Genomic DNA, 16615 nt, shown 5'->3' with positions numbered 1-16615 from the left:
TTCAAATGTCTACCAAACCTGATGTTTGTTCACTTTTAGCACTTGCCTGGTGTTAATGACATTCACCTGACTCTCCCCTTACTCTCCAAGGTGCCAAATTCAATTCAATCAAAGCTAAAAAAGGATAAAAAGATGAAGAGAATGCAACAAACATGGAAACAGAGATTTCTCTATTTAAGTATACAGAGTGGAAACCCCTTACTCCATCCCCCCATGGTCTGCCCCACAATGATCTCATCTCTTTCACACAAAAGAGCCTGGAGGCTTGCTCCCCAGAGGTGAAAGAGCCTGCCTGCATGTGTGTGTGTGTGTGTGTGTGTGTGTAATGCTGGACAACAGACAGTGCTGTGTCTGTCTCAGTTATTCCAGCAGGAGCCACAGCTTGACTGAAACAGCAGCTGAGCATGACACTCACAACTGTCATGTACTGTACCTTGCACACTGCAAATGAGACCGAAAATCGATATTCTGGGCCAGGATGTGCGCAGATGCGGTGATTATACTAACAGGGAGTGGGAAGACAATTGGTTGTAATGAGTAGGGCAAGCTGATGCTTCACCCCGACACATGTGACAAGTGTGCGTGTATGTGAGCTTCTGCGCAAAGAAATAAAGTGCCACTTATTCAACTTCATGTAACAGGGCTGCTGAAACCATCCAGCTCAGCTATGCCCATGACAATGCACAAAAAAAAGTTAGAGCTGAGATTGGTGAAGGTGATTATTTTTCAGCTCTAATAGCCTCTGACACATTGCCCTTTCAGCTCCAGTGGCAGCCGCTGACCAGTGTCTGGCTCAAGTGGCACTCATTTCTCTTGCTTTGGAGGATCTGAAGAGCAAAGTGGCCCTCCCTGCCACCTGTCATCACAGTGTGCTGCTGCTGGTGGAGGCCAGGCTGAGTGCATTGTGCCAATGAGGTGACGAAACCTCCATTTTACAAGGCGGCAACCACAGAAAAACCCACTCTGTGCTCTTCCTGAGGTGAGACGTGGGAGATGAGCTAAAAATTGAAGCCAGTTGAGCTGCTGTCTGATTGATATGGTGCAAGCTATAGTATATGTGCACATAAACTGTAGTCTGTAAATACCTGCCCCAGCAAATTAAGTCTTATCTGTGTGTCGTGACTGCCAAACTTTTCAGTTGATGATACAGGAAATTTGGTGTTTATTGTGACAAATATATGCACAAGTGCACTTGACAGAGGCAGGAAATATATTTAGGCTAACTGTTCAGTATTTGCAGATCAGTGTGTGTTAGAGGTGGAGTATTCACTGTCTATCTTAGAGCTTTTCAGCTCCAGATAAGCCTGTGTGAGAGCCTGGCATTATCATATCCATATGCTAACGACATCTCGCTCGCTGTGCACAGCCTGAACAAAGTGAAAAGCCAACGGTGAACTCTGTTCCTCTATTCTGTTTGTTTAACCCTGGCAGCTGTTTTTTTTTTTCCATACAGAGGCAATACGCAAAATCCAATTTCATTTGGGGACTGACGATAGTTGTTACTACACTTCTCAGAATAGGTATCTGGCTGCCAAATCACACTGATAACACACAACCCAGATCATGTTTGTTGTTTTTGCTACAGGATATTTTATTTTGTTCCTTTGGGCATGGGTTGTTTTGTTTGATTATCTTAAGCTATAATTGAGCGTAATGTTTTTGTCATCTCCCTTAAAACTACAACACATCCGTTTAATTTAACGGAGCTGAAACTGGTGCTTCAATTACTGGCACAGTTGGTTCAATCTTAGCAAAGCTTTAGTCCGGCTACAGCAAATTAACCAGCATCTAGCCTTCATTTATCATTTAAAATAAAACTGCTCAAATAAAAGCCACTAACATAATGAAGACATACTGAGCACTGATATTTACAAGGTGCAACTTTACTCAATAAAACATCACATTATAGAAACATAAAGGTATTATCTATAGGAATAATACACTATGGCTGCAACAAATTGTTTTTAACAGATTAATTTATACATTTTCTGAAAAATAATTACATTTGTATTGTTTAATCTACAGTATAATGACATTAAAAATAATGACATATTTACCAAAGCTAAATATTATTACTTTGTAAATAAGCCAAAAGAAATAACAAAAAATATCAAATTATAAAAGTTATCAATTTATAATGATGTGAAACAGAAAAATATGTTGTTTTTTCACATTTGAGAAGTTGTCACCAGCAAGTCTCAGACATATTTTAATACAAATTAATACAAACGGACCAACTGTTTCAGCACTATAACAGATGCGCACTAAAGCCTATTACAGAGGGCTCATCCCAACTGTCTGCTCCTCTTTGTATGCTGCCTCTGTAATTCATTGTCAGTCCAACAGCACTGGTTGCTCATCTAATGTTTTGTCAAGAAAACATCAAAGAGACTAGAAACAATCAGGAGAGGTATCTCTAGCTTTCCACTTTTCCTTCACCGACTGACTTTGGGTCTAAAGTCACACTCTAAAGAGAGCTGAGCACGTGATTAAAGAGGCAGGTGTAGTTTTCAAAAGAAAGTGACACACTTTAAGTGTTTGCTGAACTGTGTCAAAAACAACAGTTGCCAGCACAGCCGGCAGCGGCAGGTAGGCCATGCTTTCCACCAACAAGAAAAGAAGGTCAGATAGGGGCAGTGACGAAGATTTGAAATCTAGTCAAATTATTTAAAGTTTGCGTCAAGATACGACTTCCTACAATTCTAAACAACTTGGGTAGGTTGGACTACTAGAGGAGGATCAGAGTGGTAGAGTCTAGGCTCAGCAGAAACGTCACAAGACTCACTCCCTCCTGGAGCGTGACAGCCCGGCGGACAGAGAGCATTCTTTCCACTCTGAAGCGAAGGGAGAGAGGGCAAACTCATTGCCCTTACTAACTAGCTGGGCCTACACCAACTCAGATCCAGTACTACTGAAAGAACAAGACTTAAATCAGTGTTTCCTCTAGGTTCACTGACTACTTTAGGTGGGTGGGTGTGGTGAGGAGAGAAACTAGCGCAACTGTTTCCCCTAAGTTGAGTGCAGCATTGACTATTTCCTTCTAACAAAGGAAGGAAATAGGTTACCTGAGAGGGTTTTTGGCTGCATTACAAGATCCTTGTTGTTTCTCTTTGGTTGGAAATGACTATCTGGTGTTAATATGTCTTAACAGACAGCTTCACAGGTTGCACTTTGTCTTTTAGGGGAATAAAAGCAGTTGCAGTGTCAGTTGTATCTGCACTATGACCACTATTTCCTTCAGTGTCCTGACTATTTATGTTAAGTAAAAAAAACACCATTACTATTACCATCCATGGTAATGTCAGTACAATTTCAGAAAAAATGGTAAAAAAATGTCTATCACTGTTTCACAACACAAAGATATTCAGTCTACTATCACGGAGGATGAAAGAAACCACAAAATATTCATATTTAAGAAGCTGGAACCAGAGAATTTTGGTATTTTTTCTTCAAAAAAATTATTCAACCATGAACCCTTTGAACTCCGCCATAGAAATGGTCCACCAGTGCCTTCACTGGTATTTTTGCTTGTATCTACAAATGCTTCATCTCCCTAAAATCTGCACAACCTAAGCTAAAAGGTGATGTAAGTCAATAAACCATAATAACTGATAAAAGTACTGAAACTGTGTCATAAATTTAAAAAAACAAATATCTGACATGCGTTTCATCAAATTTGAATAAAGAAACACACAAAACATATTGATCCACAACAATTCTGAATGTAGAAACATGATCAAAATATCTCTCAACACAGCTAATGTTATTTGAACTACTGGTATGTGCATTTTTTAGTTTTTAAGATATGTTCATTTTTTTGAGCAGAGTGCAAAGGCGTTGCTGATAGTTTCATTTGTGGGCTGTGTTCACTTGTGGTAGTCGTCATGACAGTTCCTGTCAATGACACACACGGGCCCTCGGCAAGCCTTGCATATGAATGGTGTATTTCTCCCACACACCTTGCACTTTTAAAATAAAAAAAATTATACATAAATTATTGACCGGTTTTCTGCTCCTGGTGCCACTTCACTGCGCAACCATGTCACCAACTTTCAACAGTCATTAACTTTCAACATGAGCGTCCAATGTGATGACACAGAAGCCTTAGCATTCAGCTGCAAAAGAATGAATGCTCTAGCTATTATGGTTTTTATGTTAGATCAATTCAAACAGGATTATGCAAACAACGACTTCCCGCTACCAGTTCAGGCCTGCCTGCAGGAAATCCATTTTCATGATCGATAATCAAAATAGTTGGTGTTTAATTTTCGGTCAATCTATTTATCGATTAATTGACTAATTGCTGCAGCTCTAATCAGCATCGGTCTGGCTTCAAACCCCTATTTGGGCAAGTCAGCATCCTGCTGAAGTGTCCTTGAGCCAGACAATTAACTCCTACAAGCTGTGGGGATGCTATTGTGTCGCTGACATTGACCCATAATAGAGGAAGACTTCCTTCACAGTGACAAAAACAACATACAGCTAATAAGTACAAATAGGAGAGGAAAAGGAGAAAATTCACAGTTTAAACATTTTTAATAGTTAAAATGTTGACACAGTTGAAGTGTCAGTTAAAATACAAATACTGAAATTGAAATAGCAGATAACGTGGAGGTGCTGGAGAAGTAAAGAAACTGAAGTGTCAATTTAAGTGTAAGCACTGAGTGAAATTTAGTGAAACATCAGTTGAAGATAAAGTGCTGAGAAGAATTCAAGAATCAGTGGAGCTTCGAGCCCTGAAAGGAGTTGAAATGTCAGTCAAAGTGCAGGTGATGAATTTACCTGAAGTGTAAGCACTGAAAGTAGTCGGAGTAAATTTTACACAGTAGAAGTGGTGGATGTTAGAAGAGCTGAAGAAAATGTTTGTATTATGTTTTGTATTATTGTTGTTCAAAAGGTGAGAACCTGAAACCTGAAAGGGTTTGAAGTGTCAGTAGAAAATGTAAGGCTTGAAAAGAGCTGAAATGTCTGTTGAAGAGAGAGAGATGAAGTTAAAATGTCAGTTGATGTGTAAGTGGTGAAAGCAGTTGTTTTGTCCTTTGAAGGAATAAGTGATGAAAGCAGTTGAAATGTCAGTTAACGGACTAAAAGATCTGCACTAATGTAGCATAGCAGACGTGTCAGAAACACTCACATTTGTTACTTCAAGAAATACTCCTCTCACAGTCCCACAGAATTAATAACTGGCTTTCCTCACACTTGTCAAAATCCTATTTGACTTTTGCCTAGGCAACTGCAGAGTCCTTCATCTGCCTGTTGCTACTGCCTTGACCAATCCACTTCCTTTCCTCACCTGACAGAGCCTTTGCACGACCAGCGTCAGTGGCAAAGTGCAAGTTCAATGTACACAAAGCCATGGTGCAGCTATGACCCACTTTGCACCTGTAGGTGGAGGCTACATTCGCTCCACTCCCCTTTTTTCCCAAACGGCTGTCAGGTCAAGCCAAGGTCAAGAAGGAGATTTTTCTGCTATGTTTACAAATGTCAAGGGCTCAGTGCTTCTAATAGCAAACGTCTGGGCTGCTGATGCAATTCTGCAAGAGCTATTCCCCACAATTCTCTCCCTCCAGAAACCTTGATTATTCTGTAACATCTCAGGTGGTAGAACACCTAAATGAAAATATGAATGCAGAAGAGGAAGTGCCACCCCTCTACTCTGCTGGGACTTGTGTCATGGCTGTCATAACAGGAACATCACATGCATGCCATGAATCACCATAACGCTGTTGGGAAGCCGGAGCAGGGAGTACTCTGCTGCCCTTAGGGGTTAGACTACTGCTGGCTGGCTGGCAAACAGTCAAGTGCTGAGCCACAGATATGTGAGCACCTTAGCGTTGCATTCAATGGCATTTGTGCTCCCCCCAACACACACACACACACACACACACACACAGCCACAAACCAACACAGGCATCTTACACAACTCCATGTCCTCCTTGGCATGGGGTCACACAAACAAATGCAGACATGGCAAGTTCAGAAAGAAAAGTCTCTGGATAAAAAGCAACCACCATGACCAAAGGGAAGTCAGGTTAACAGTTCCTTATCTCGGCCACAGCTCTGACTCTTTTAAACTGCAAAATTCCCCTGCTAGAGTCATTTTTTCCTACATATATTTCTTTGATTTTAAGCAGGAAATCCAGCCTGTGAGCTGGCAAGTGTGGCAGAGAGCAGACACCTGCAAGGTTAGACAGGCTCCAGGAGAGCAGAGTCTGATTATCTGGCGTCAAGGAGGGCCCGTGAGGAGAGAGGAGGGGGGGTGGGGGTGGAGGGGTGGTGTTATATTCCCAACTGTTGCATCCGACCCATAACTAGGTCAACTTTCATGCAGGAAACACGACATGATCGCGGATATAACAAAAGAAATGTCCTCCTGTGATCAGCCCTGTGCAGTGATACGTGGCTCTCTCTCTCTCTTTCCGTGGTTGGATAACACACACGATGGAAAGTGTAGAAGCCCCGCAGCAGCGCAACACCAGGAAAATGTACTTTCAGCACTTCTACGCTGCTAAAGTTACCTTCAAATAGTTCAACTACATGTAATAATACTTACAACAAACTCAGCTTAGTCTCAGCTATCCCCACACCCGAAAATATGAGCACTTACCAGCTGTTTACACTGCAGCGAGAGACAATGTTGACATGTAGGCAACTTGCTGTTTTTACCCGCTTGATATATTCCGTATTTCTATTTGTGCAAACGGAAACGTGCTAAACCAGGACGGTGCGCGAATAAAGCAGTCCTTTAGAAACTTTGCTGGCCACTTTCTTCACCACACTTTCACCTGAAGTTGTCGGCGGAGGCAGGCGCCATGTTTGTGTCTGCGCTGATAGTTTTGTTGGCGAGCTTTCTTCCTAAACGTCTCTTTACAGACTGGAACCGCCCAGAGAAGAGGAGAGGCTACGGCCCCTGCTTGCAAACTGACAGAGGGGAGCACGAGCGCTGACAAGCACGCGCGCCGGCGCGTCTTTTCAAAGTAAAACTCCTCACTGACGTTCAAATACATTTTCAGAGAAAAAGCAATTTATGTAGTTACTGAGAAAACATTAAAGGGTAATTTAACACTGAATCACAGAGAATAGAAAGCTGTTGCGGCTCTGTATGTCTCATTCACCTCAAAACAGTAAAAACACGTTGTATGTATATTATGGGAAATGTGTTACTTGGCACTTTAGCGGCACCTGACGATGACGTTGCAGATCCCTTTCAACCTATAGGGTTGAAACTTGCGAAAAACAAGAAAGGCCCCCTCTAGAGCCAGTATTTGATTTGTCCGTTCTAGGCTACTATAGAAACATGGTGGTGCAACATGGCGGCCTTCATGGAAGAGGACCCGCTCCCTATGTAGATCATGGATGTATTAGAAGAGCTGGATATCAGACTAAAAATGGCGCCCATTCAGTCCTATAGGAATTGCTCGCCTGGCGCATACGCCAAAAAAGTTTCTAGCTTCCGGGTCTGTTTCCGCGTTGTGCGGCCCACTGAATATGCGCAGTAGTGTTTCACCCGCTGGCCCCGCCCGCGAGCTCCCGCTCGGCCCATAGACTTACATTGTGATGACGTCAGGGATTTTAAAGTTTTACAAACATAAAACCCCCATGGATCAAAAGTTCATAACAGAAAGAGTCATAATTGACGTTGTTTGCAGTTCGAGGGGCCCTGTCAACAGTTTTATAGGCGTCTCTTTTACAATGGTGGTCTATGGGGAAAATCCTTTTTGGGCCGCAGGGGGATTTTTTGCTGCAATATCGCGAGTAGCCACGGGGAAAAATTGGCTGCAAGGCTGAGCGGCGGCGCCCTATCCAGCTCTTATTATACATCCATGATGTAGATATAAAGGGCTCATTCTAAGGTAACGAAAACACAACAATTCTTATTTTCAGGTGATTATACATACTCATGAATATAATATTCAATTTCTGCCAATAGATCCCCCTAAATCTTACACAATAATCTTTTACTTTTATTGGATGCATTTCATCTTCATAAATGCAAATGTATGGACAGAATGTCATTGTATTGACAAAAGAGGTCAAAAGTGCATTTACTCGATTTGCCCCTTCCAATTATCCAATTTCCTGTCTATAGTGTGTATATGTATATATGGTCTTCAGTTTTTTATTTATATTTTATCTTATCTTATTTATCTTACTTTACTCTTACTATCTTCTAATTTTGAGCTGCTGTAACAATTGCACTGTGAAAGTGTACTGATTGCATTATATTGAAAAGTATTCCAAATATTTTGTTCACTCCATTAACATACATGAGGGGGGCAAAATATTAGGAACCCTTTTCAATATCATGCACTCCAGTACACCACCACCACCCACTGTGACCTGAATAATAAACATAAAGTAGGATTATCATCTTTCTGACAATGTCAACAAAAACTGAAAATGTATAAGTTTCATAAAAGTAGAATTTATGACATAGCGGTTGTATTGGATTGCATTAGATTACACGTGTATTTAATGCAGTGGCTCATTTTTTGCTGTACACCTACATGTTTTGCCTATATTTGTTTTCTTGGTACGATAAGGCAGTGGTTCTCAAAGTGGGATCTGCTGACCCCCAGGGGTCTTTGAGGGGTTTCCAAAGGGTCCCCAGCAAAAAAGGGAATCATTTATTTTCACTATGGTCATGGGCTTCATACATTTTCTAATTTGTGTCAGTTTAGGGGTCTTTGATGTGAACATGTTTGAGAACCATTACAGTCAAGAACTTACACATTTGATTCTGCTTTATTTTATTTGGTTTATGACATATTCAACACCCATGTATTGATTGGAAACTATGTGAAAATAAATTTAAATTGTCCCTCATAAATGTGTTTTTCACAGTACAAGTTTTACAGCTCCTCAGATCTATACACTCAATTTTCACATTTTTATTGTGAAAGTTCAATGGTTTTACTTCCTGCCTTTTCTGAGTTTACACAGCTGCCTTGACTTGCCCATTTTTCTTTTGCTCTATGGTTCTGCTGTTTCTGACGCCCCCCATCTTAAACAGGGAGAAGTTACACCGACATAAAAAGGCAACAGGTGTGAGAAAAACTCATTTGTATATTTGTTGCTGCTCTCTTAGGAAAAATAAGTCAGCCCCTAGGCCAAGTCTGTCTCTTATGTAATCGCTCACATTTTTGACTAAATGCACTAATCAATGCATAAAAACAAGCTGGCCTTTTAATTTTGAATTTAACACAAAGAAAATCAAAAATGTGAAAAAATACTTGATTGTATATCTCCACTGCAGCCCTAAATTTGTTCAAACAAGTCCAATCGTTGATTTATACTGTATCAAGATTCCTTGAAGTACATGCATGCAATGTTTTTTGTTCCAGTTTCCAAATGTTTAATCTAACATCTGAGAAATTCCACTACCTTCATCAATCTCACTGACCTTTATTCCTCTCAGACTTGTCACATACCTACAAAGACATTTTCATTTAACAAAAACAAATTAAAGACATTGAGTGGTTAGTACAGAAGCCATGCTAATAGTGCAGTGTCAATATTAACAGGGCACTTGCATTTTCATGAATACAGTGAACTCAGTGAATGAGCAGATCCTAGAAACAGGAATCACAGTACGATGTCGCTCTCCTACACACACATACCACACTTTCAAGTTAGCAAAGTTAATTATGTACACATAAACCATATTTTACAATTTTATTCAAGCAGTTCATGTCTTAATATTTTAAATTAAAACCAATAAAATTTGGCAAAGAAAACACTACATCCTTAACAGTGCAGGCATCGCTTAAAAGGGATCTCTATGCATGCCACTAGCACTTCATGTCATCTATTGGGGAGAATGTGATCAGTTTGGGGAGGCTGTATTCTTGCTTCTTTGGGGGTGAAGGTGTCTCTAGTGCGTCTAGATCCAGTGAGAAGGCCTTGTCGGTGGCTTCCACTGACTTTGCAGGCTCCGTTAGCCAGTCTCTGTCCAAACTGGGAGCACTGTGATCCAATAAAAGGCACTCAGGTGTCCTCTTCATGTTTTCCATGAAGGAACCAACATCACACCCCTGCTGGATCTGACCCAAATGATGACGGCGTGTGCTTAATGGCGACTGCATCGCCTCAGTCTTCAAGGAGGGGATGAGGAGCTCGTCATCATCCTCCTCGCTCTTCACATCCACATCTTCGTCATCGAGGCTCAGCAGACTGTCGCAGCTCGGCAGTTCAGGAAGAGTTTCGTTGTCCAGGCTGAACTGGATGGCGCTGCTGCCCGTGCCGCTCGGGCTGTCTAGGGTCTCCTTGCTGAAGGTGTCCCACAACAAAGTGGACTTGAGTAAGACCCCCTGCTGGCTGACGGGGGGGCTTCTGTGCCTCGTGACAGTTGGGGTGAGATTGCAGGAGGCACTCTGGGCGGGTGCAGAGGGACTCTGCAACACATTATGAATCTCTTGGAGAGGTGTGAGCCGTCCTGTGAGGCTGTCGTTAAACCGCCGGATTTTCTCAGCTTTGTCTTCCTCAACTGCCTTTCGCCAGGAGTTCTTCACATCCAGAACTTGAGAAATTAAGGAAGAGGGTAAAAAAAAATATTTACTAATTGAAATAAGATTTAATCATGACATTCTCAATAAAACTTTAAAATTTTAAAACATGAAGACTGATAATACAACAGCTCATGACTTACTCAAACTCTCAGGTGTACGAGGCAGCTGCTTCCTAGTAGAGAAAGGATCTCCTTGTAGAGTGCTGAGAAGACCCTCCAAGTCCAAACCTTTGACCCTACCTTCTGTGGGAGTGGTTGCAGTTACAGCATCTGCAAACTAACACACACATACACACACATTGAGTGTCTTAAGAATCCTTGTCCTAGTTTGCGTGACTCTAGTTTGAGAATCATCACTATACCTGATCTGCTAGGTTATCACATTCCATATCTAATATCTGAGTCTTGGTCCTCGTGGGAGTCACCTTCGGGCAAACACGGGCCGTCTTCCTCACACTGGCCTAAAAACAAGCACAGATTTGTTAAATACGATTTATCAAAAGGGAGCTGGTGAACACAAATTAGAGGGTGAAGTGAATCCAATTAACAGGACTTCAAAAAAATAAAAAATAAAATAAATACTGAAGCTGAAATACAATGCCAGCCTGAGGTTGAGGTACTGATGGACTCAGGTAGTTTCAGAATCGTCACTATACCTGGTCACTTAGATTATCACATTCCATGTCCATTTTCTGAGTCTTGGTCCTTGTGGGAGCCACCTTCGGGCAAACACGGGCTGTCTTCCTCACACTGGCCTAAAAACAAGTACAGATTTTTTAAACATGCTTTATTAAAAAAGGAGATGGTGAGCACAATTAGAAGGTGAAGTGAATCCAATTGATGGGACCTCAAAGACCCCCCCCCCCAAAAAAAAAAACAAGCTGAAACAGTACTAGCCTTAGGTGGTACTGATGGAGACTTCAGAGGAGGGGATGGAGGTGTGTCGAAAAGCCAATCAACAGTGGTATTTGCTTGTGATGATGATGATTCAGTGGTGACAACAGGACGTTCAGTTGTCTCAGCTGATGCTGGGCCAGGACTGTCAAAACACAAAAAGCTTGATTTGTTATTTAAACTAAAACAACACAAAAAACACATTTTGTACCTGTGCACAATAAAGTGTTTTTCCCCACCATTGTATTTTTGTCACAATGCAATACAACTCAGGCACAGTGAAAGCAATACTGAGAGCACCTTAATGTAGCTATTAACAGCCAGCGATGGATCAGTGCAGGGTGGTAACTTCAAAGGGATGCTATTGTTTTTGTGGCTTACAGCTTTAAATTAATTAAACTGAGGACTGATAAATCCACAGCACTTTAGAGAAGCGGCATTATTTCTTTTGATGTGTAAATAGAGTTTATGGTCTATGTACACATTTTGTACTTTTACCTGAAGGTCTTGTTTTTTTTGGAGTTTAAACACCTGCTCTAGGTGCTTCTTAACTTTACCCTTCTGTTCTAAAAACAGTATTTATGCTTAATTTTGCTGTTTATATACACAACTCTGGATAATGAAAGTCAGGCAGAGATAAAGAATGTCTGCTCCGTATCTGTCCGTGGCGATTTCTCTCAATTCGCCGCGGTCATCAGAGAGCATGGATGCTGTAGGGAGGACTAGTGACGGACAGAGCACAGCTCAGGACTGCCCAGGTATCTGCCTCCCATCAGAAGCCGAACACACCAACCAACACACTTCAAATAGTATATTATGAACATGAATAATGCTGCCGTTACCTTTTGAGGTTCAATTTATAGCTGATGCCTTCCTGTGATTTATTCTCTGCAGGCTTCTCCTCTGAGAAAGTGTACAAATGACAATTATGAACAAAAAGCACCTATACAACTTAATACATGGACAGTAATATAATCAACTATGCTCACCAAGAAGTTTAGCAGGATACTGAGAGAAGACACTACTTCCATAACTAGCTTCATCTGCCGGTTCAAACGACAGTCGAATCATTGGTGAGAGGAAGCCAAGAGCCTTAAAAAAAAAGAAGAAAAAGACAGTCAATCTTTTCAGCTACACAGATAAATATGTTTTCGTAATGTGGTTATTCTTACAGTCTTGTTAATGGTGGAGAAAACAGACAGTATTGTGACATACAGTAAACTCAATAGGTCTTGTCCCCCTGTGAAATATTATAGCGTGTTTAGATTCTTTTTTTAAAAATGTGTGACTGTACTCTGAGGGACTACTCACAGGATCTTCATTCAGAAAAGAGACTAGGGGTGTGTCTTTCAGTATATCCATCCACTTCCTGTCCCACTCCGCCTCCAACTCTCTGATGCCACTGCTGACCTCAGGAATTTCTTCCTTGGAAATCTTCTGTCTGGTGGAGAAAAATATGGAACGTGGCAAGTTAATACACTAGTATTAAACCCTTCACATTTCAGCTAGCAAGCAAGTTACAAACCACAAATAGCTGGAGAAGCATAAAATATCAATGTAACACAGAGGCACCTACCTGATGAGGTTAAGGTCCTGCAGCACACGGGCCATCTGCTGACATTTCTCCTGCAGGTCTTGAGGATTGAGCTCTGGCCTGGGGGCATGGGAGACTCGACAGCGCTCCTCCCTCAGGAGCTGCAGCGCGTGGTTCACCAGCTCAAACACACACAGAAGGTTCAGCTGGCCAGCTTCATACACATTCCCTGAACTCAACTGGAAAACATGCAGACACAAATACAGGCTATGGTGAGACTGGTCAATGTGGTGATTTATGAATTCAAAAGGAATGAACCAACGCCATTATCTTCACTCTCACCTGATGTGGGAGCTTTTCAATTCTCTCCAGCAGGCAGCGGGGAATTTTGAGGACCTGGTCCGTCCCATCAAGAGTGTTTTGGTCCACGTCTCCTTTCAGAACACTTTCCATTGAATGCTGCTCCTCTTTGATAGAGGACAGCATTCCATCAATGGCCGACCACAACGAGCGTACCTTTAGACAACCAAGTAGTTGTGTGAGCTCTTTGAAAACTTAACAGGATTTCAGTAAACTCATCACATTACATCTTGTTTTGTCCACCAACAGTCCAAAACCCAAAGACTTCCAGTTTACTATAACAGAAGACAAAGAAAACTACAAAATCCTTACATTTATGTGACTACAACAAGCATTTTTAATGATAAAAATAGGAATTTGTAGTAAGTTGGTTCTAAGAAACATAACATTACAGACCTTTTTGGTCTTCTCAGCCGAAGAGGCTCCCTCCTGAACAGAATCACTACTGTGACGCCTGAGAAATTAGACAAATTCATTGAACAAACTGGACTAAGAGTAGTCATCAGAAATACTGAGGAGGGAAAAAAAGGCATACATACTTGAGTAGCTCATCATACTTGGCACTGTCTGCTCTGATGTCTTTCAGGGACTTTCCCAGGGCCCTTTAAAAGAGGAAAACAGCTTAAACAAAGAAATGACCAAGCAGAACCCGACTTACCTGTGCAAAGGGAAAATACCATAAAATAACCAGCAAGTACAGGCTTAAAAATGCAAACCTCTAGACTCCCCAACATAATGCAGTTGTTTGCGCACATGGCTCTAATTACATTGATTGTGAACACCCCCGACAGCCACCGACTGGCCTCGTTAATCACGGCTTTGCCAACTGGTTCACACAAACAGGTGGGACTTGAAACAAACAACCAGTGTAATATGCAACATCAAGAGTAGTGTGTTTAATAGAGCTATAAAGTTAAGCTGCAGTGCATCAGAGAAAATTAGTTCACCGCAGTGGTAGAAAATAATATTCAGCAAGGTATAAGACACAGTATAACCACACTATATCAAAAGAATAAGAAGCAATAGAAATAATACAAAGACACGCTAAAAATAACAGACCACACAACAAATACATGTGGGAATTATTAAATAAACCTTAGTAAACACATTTTCAACATGTTAAGGTGTCTTAAGTGAGTATGGAAAAGGAATGACAAAACATTTCCCTCTTAGATCAATTAAGTATCTCAAATGGATTACAGCTTTTTATTGGAGCTCTTGTGTCTCAAGATTAAAAAACTATTGTAATGAGCAGATATCTGCAGTAAACATTATATTTAAAAGTGACACTGTTTCTACAGCTTGACTTAGAGCTACTTAATTCTGTTGACTTAAGTGACAAAAGTTGAATTTCATTGTCAAAACCTGAGCTGCTCTGCACTGTAATCATTAGGGTAAAGAGCTCATATTTCCAGCCTGCCTCTATTGATGTGGAATAGCATTGAGCTCTGTCCTGCTGCTAAAATAGACCACCAAGGACTCACTGGGCTTGTCTCTGGTAGTCCTGGAGAAAACGATCCTGCTCTACCGCAGTTTTCAAAAACCTGGCCTGGATCAGGTCCAGACTCCTTGCTGCCATGTCCAGGGAGGAAGCCGGCATCGCTGCAGCCTCAGGAACCCAGCAGTCATCTGGCAATGATAACATTCAAGATTAATTGCTCAGTCCCCATTGATTGTGAGTACAGGCTACTTGTACCGAAAAAAAGGAGATCTGATTATCTATCAAGACTTACCTGTGGTGAATGTCTTCATGTCCTGTAGCATGACGTGACTGGCCAAATGCAGCATCAAGCTGATAAACCTGTGGCCTCCAGGTGAGAGGAACAAGGATGCGACCACTTTGGATCCTGCATTTGCAGTTTCATCCTAAAAGACACACAGTAAAAACAGATGATGTAACTTCAACTTTACACATTTAGTATAGTCAACTGCTAAATCTATTTGCTAATTACAAGATTAAAAAAAAAAAGTTTTATGTTACACAGTTTGTGTACAGACAGTGTGTGAGGAGAGAAGGACGAAAGGAAAACAGGAAGGAATAAAAAGAGGACATAATTCCCCATTTGTGTGTTAGGTGGCACACAACTTTACAAATTCTCATTCTTACCATTATTTCTCGCAGCCAAGCGCAGGCAACTTTTCGGAACTCAGCATCTTCTTTAGGAGTCAAAACAGGCCAGCAATGTCTACCAAAACAGAGATATTTCATTCTTTAAACAATGAATCCAATGCATATGTTTTATATGAATGGCAATCATTGCTCTATCTTTACCTGAATGCCTCATGAAATCGTGTCGGGTTGAGTTTCTCCAAAAGAAAATGAGTTACTATGTAGAAGGCATCCTTGTTTGGTTTGTCAAACATATTCCTATTGGCCACAAAATGACATTTGGTTAGGGTTAAAAGAAAGATTAATTCACTTAGGCAAGCTTTGTTAATATTACAATATATTGATCTGTTAACGTTCAGAACTTGATAAACACAGACTCACGGTCCCAGGTTGATGTATTTTGGGTTGGTTTTGCCGACGAGTAACGTTATAGCCGTGTTTGGCTCAAATCCCAGCCCGAGAAGAGCAAACCATAGATATTTCCCGTTCTTTTTCTGTAACAGTGCCGGGTTCGCCATTGTTCCGAGTGGGAAGAAGCAGTGAGCGGATGCCCGGTGCTCAAAAACCCAGCCTGGCTAATATCAAACAAGCTAGCCAGCTAGCTTCGGCGGCTAGCTACAAAGTTTACTGCTAGCTCTTACTTCCGACCTTGTTTTGAGTTTGTCAGCGTACATTTAATAAACTGCTGTCGACATAATAAGCCCTGCCTGTGATCAGTTACAAATCTTACAACACCAGTTCCACTTTTAGTCACGTTTAAGTTCAGAATTGTTCAAATAAGTTGTACTTATTTTACGGTCGGGAGCGAGAACCGCAGAAGTCCAACCGCCAAATTTTCCAATAACCACCCGGATGTTGTTAACAAGTACTTCCGGTGAGAGAGTATGAAATCGTGTCCATAAGTGAACTCTTAAAAGCGTTTCTTTATTACACCTTTGATGGTAACACTGGTGGGTTTTATGTTATTCCATTAAAAAAATATAGAGAGAGCTTTCGTGGCGTTATTGTAAGCTAGGACCTTGTGACAGACAGAGCCAACCTTGTGTAGGTAAAAAGGTGACTCGTTTTATTGGATCTTAGTCAAGTACAGGCAAATTCATGTATTAATATGTAATGTACTGATGTATCAGCTTCTCCAGTATCCCACAAAGATAGTTGATAGATAATAAACCACTGGAAGACCAGCTTTACAAAGAAAAATACTGTATTG

General features: G+C 41.2%; 2 protein-coding genes and 1 non-coding gene across 6 annotated transcripts in view; all 3 read right to left on the bottom strand.

Moving 5' to 3' along the window:
- The window catches only part of dennd4c (DENN/MADD domain containing 4C), a 38035-nt gene extending 31097 nt beyond the window's left edge, over window positions 1–6938 (bottom strand). For 2 of the 3 annotated variants that reach the window (XM_042400596.1, XM_042400597.1), the window contains exon 1: window positions 6608–6937. The gene's annotated coding sequence lies outside the window, so the exon portion shown is untranslated. Of the gene's footprint in view, window positions 1–6607 lie in introns of all 3 variants that reach the window. The other variant, XM_042400598.1, reaches the window with a different exon arrangement.
- A 2451-nt stretch (window positions 6939–9389) lies between these two features.
- On the bottom strand, window positions 9390–16261 carry haus6 (HAUS augmin-like complex, subunit 6). 2 transcript variants are annotated; one of them, XM_042401523.1, is made up of 17 exons: window positions 15787–16260; window positions 15568–15663; window positions 15403–15481; window positions 15029–15161; window positions 14780–14924; window positions 13835–13897; window positions 13692–13749; window positions 13278–13451; window positions 12978–13174; window positions 12713–12842; window positions 12391–12493; window positions 12244–12304; window positions 11405–11546; window positions 11164–11262; window positions 10870–10968; window positions 10649–10784; window positions 9390–10519 (listed from the first exon to the last, which is right to left on the bottom strand). In XM_042401523.1, exons 1-17 carry the CDS (start codon window positions 15921–15923, stop codon window positions 9792–9794), a joined length of 2580 nt encoding a protein of 859 aa, XP_042257457.1. In that variant the 5' UTR covers window positions 15924–16260; the 3' UTR covers window positions 9390–9791. The 2 variants fall into 2 exon arrangements, with proteins under 2 accessions (XP_042257457.1, XP_042257458.1); XM_042401524.1 differs by lacking the exon at window positions 11164–11262 and having other exon boundaries at window positions 15787–16261.
- Window positions 12043–12173, bottom strand: LOC121890179. The gene has a single exon (XR_006093728.1).
- Window positions 16262–16615: the final 354 nt, after the last annotated feature.

The sequence above is a fragment of the Thunnus maccoyii genome, chromosome 22 (assembly GCF_910596095.1).
Source record: "Thunnus maccoyii chromosome 22, fThuMac1.1, whole genome shotgun sequence".
Lineage (NCBI taxonomy): Eukaryota > Metazoa > Chordata > Actinopteri > Scombriformes > Scombridae > Thunnus > Thunnus maccoyii.
The sequence above is the reverse complement of the archived record's forward strand: the minus strand, read 5'-3'. Positions and strand labels throughout refer to the sequence as shown.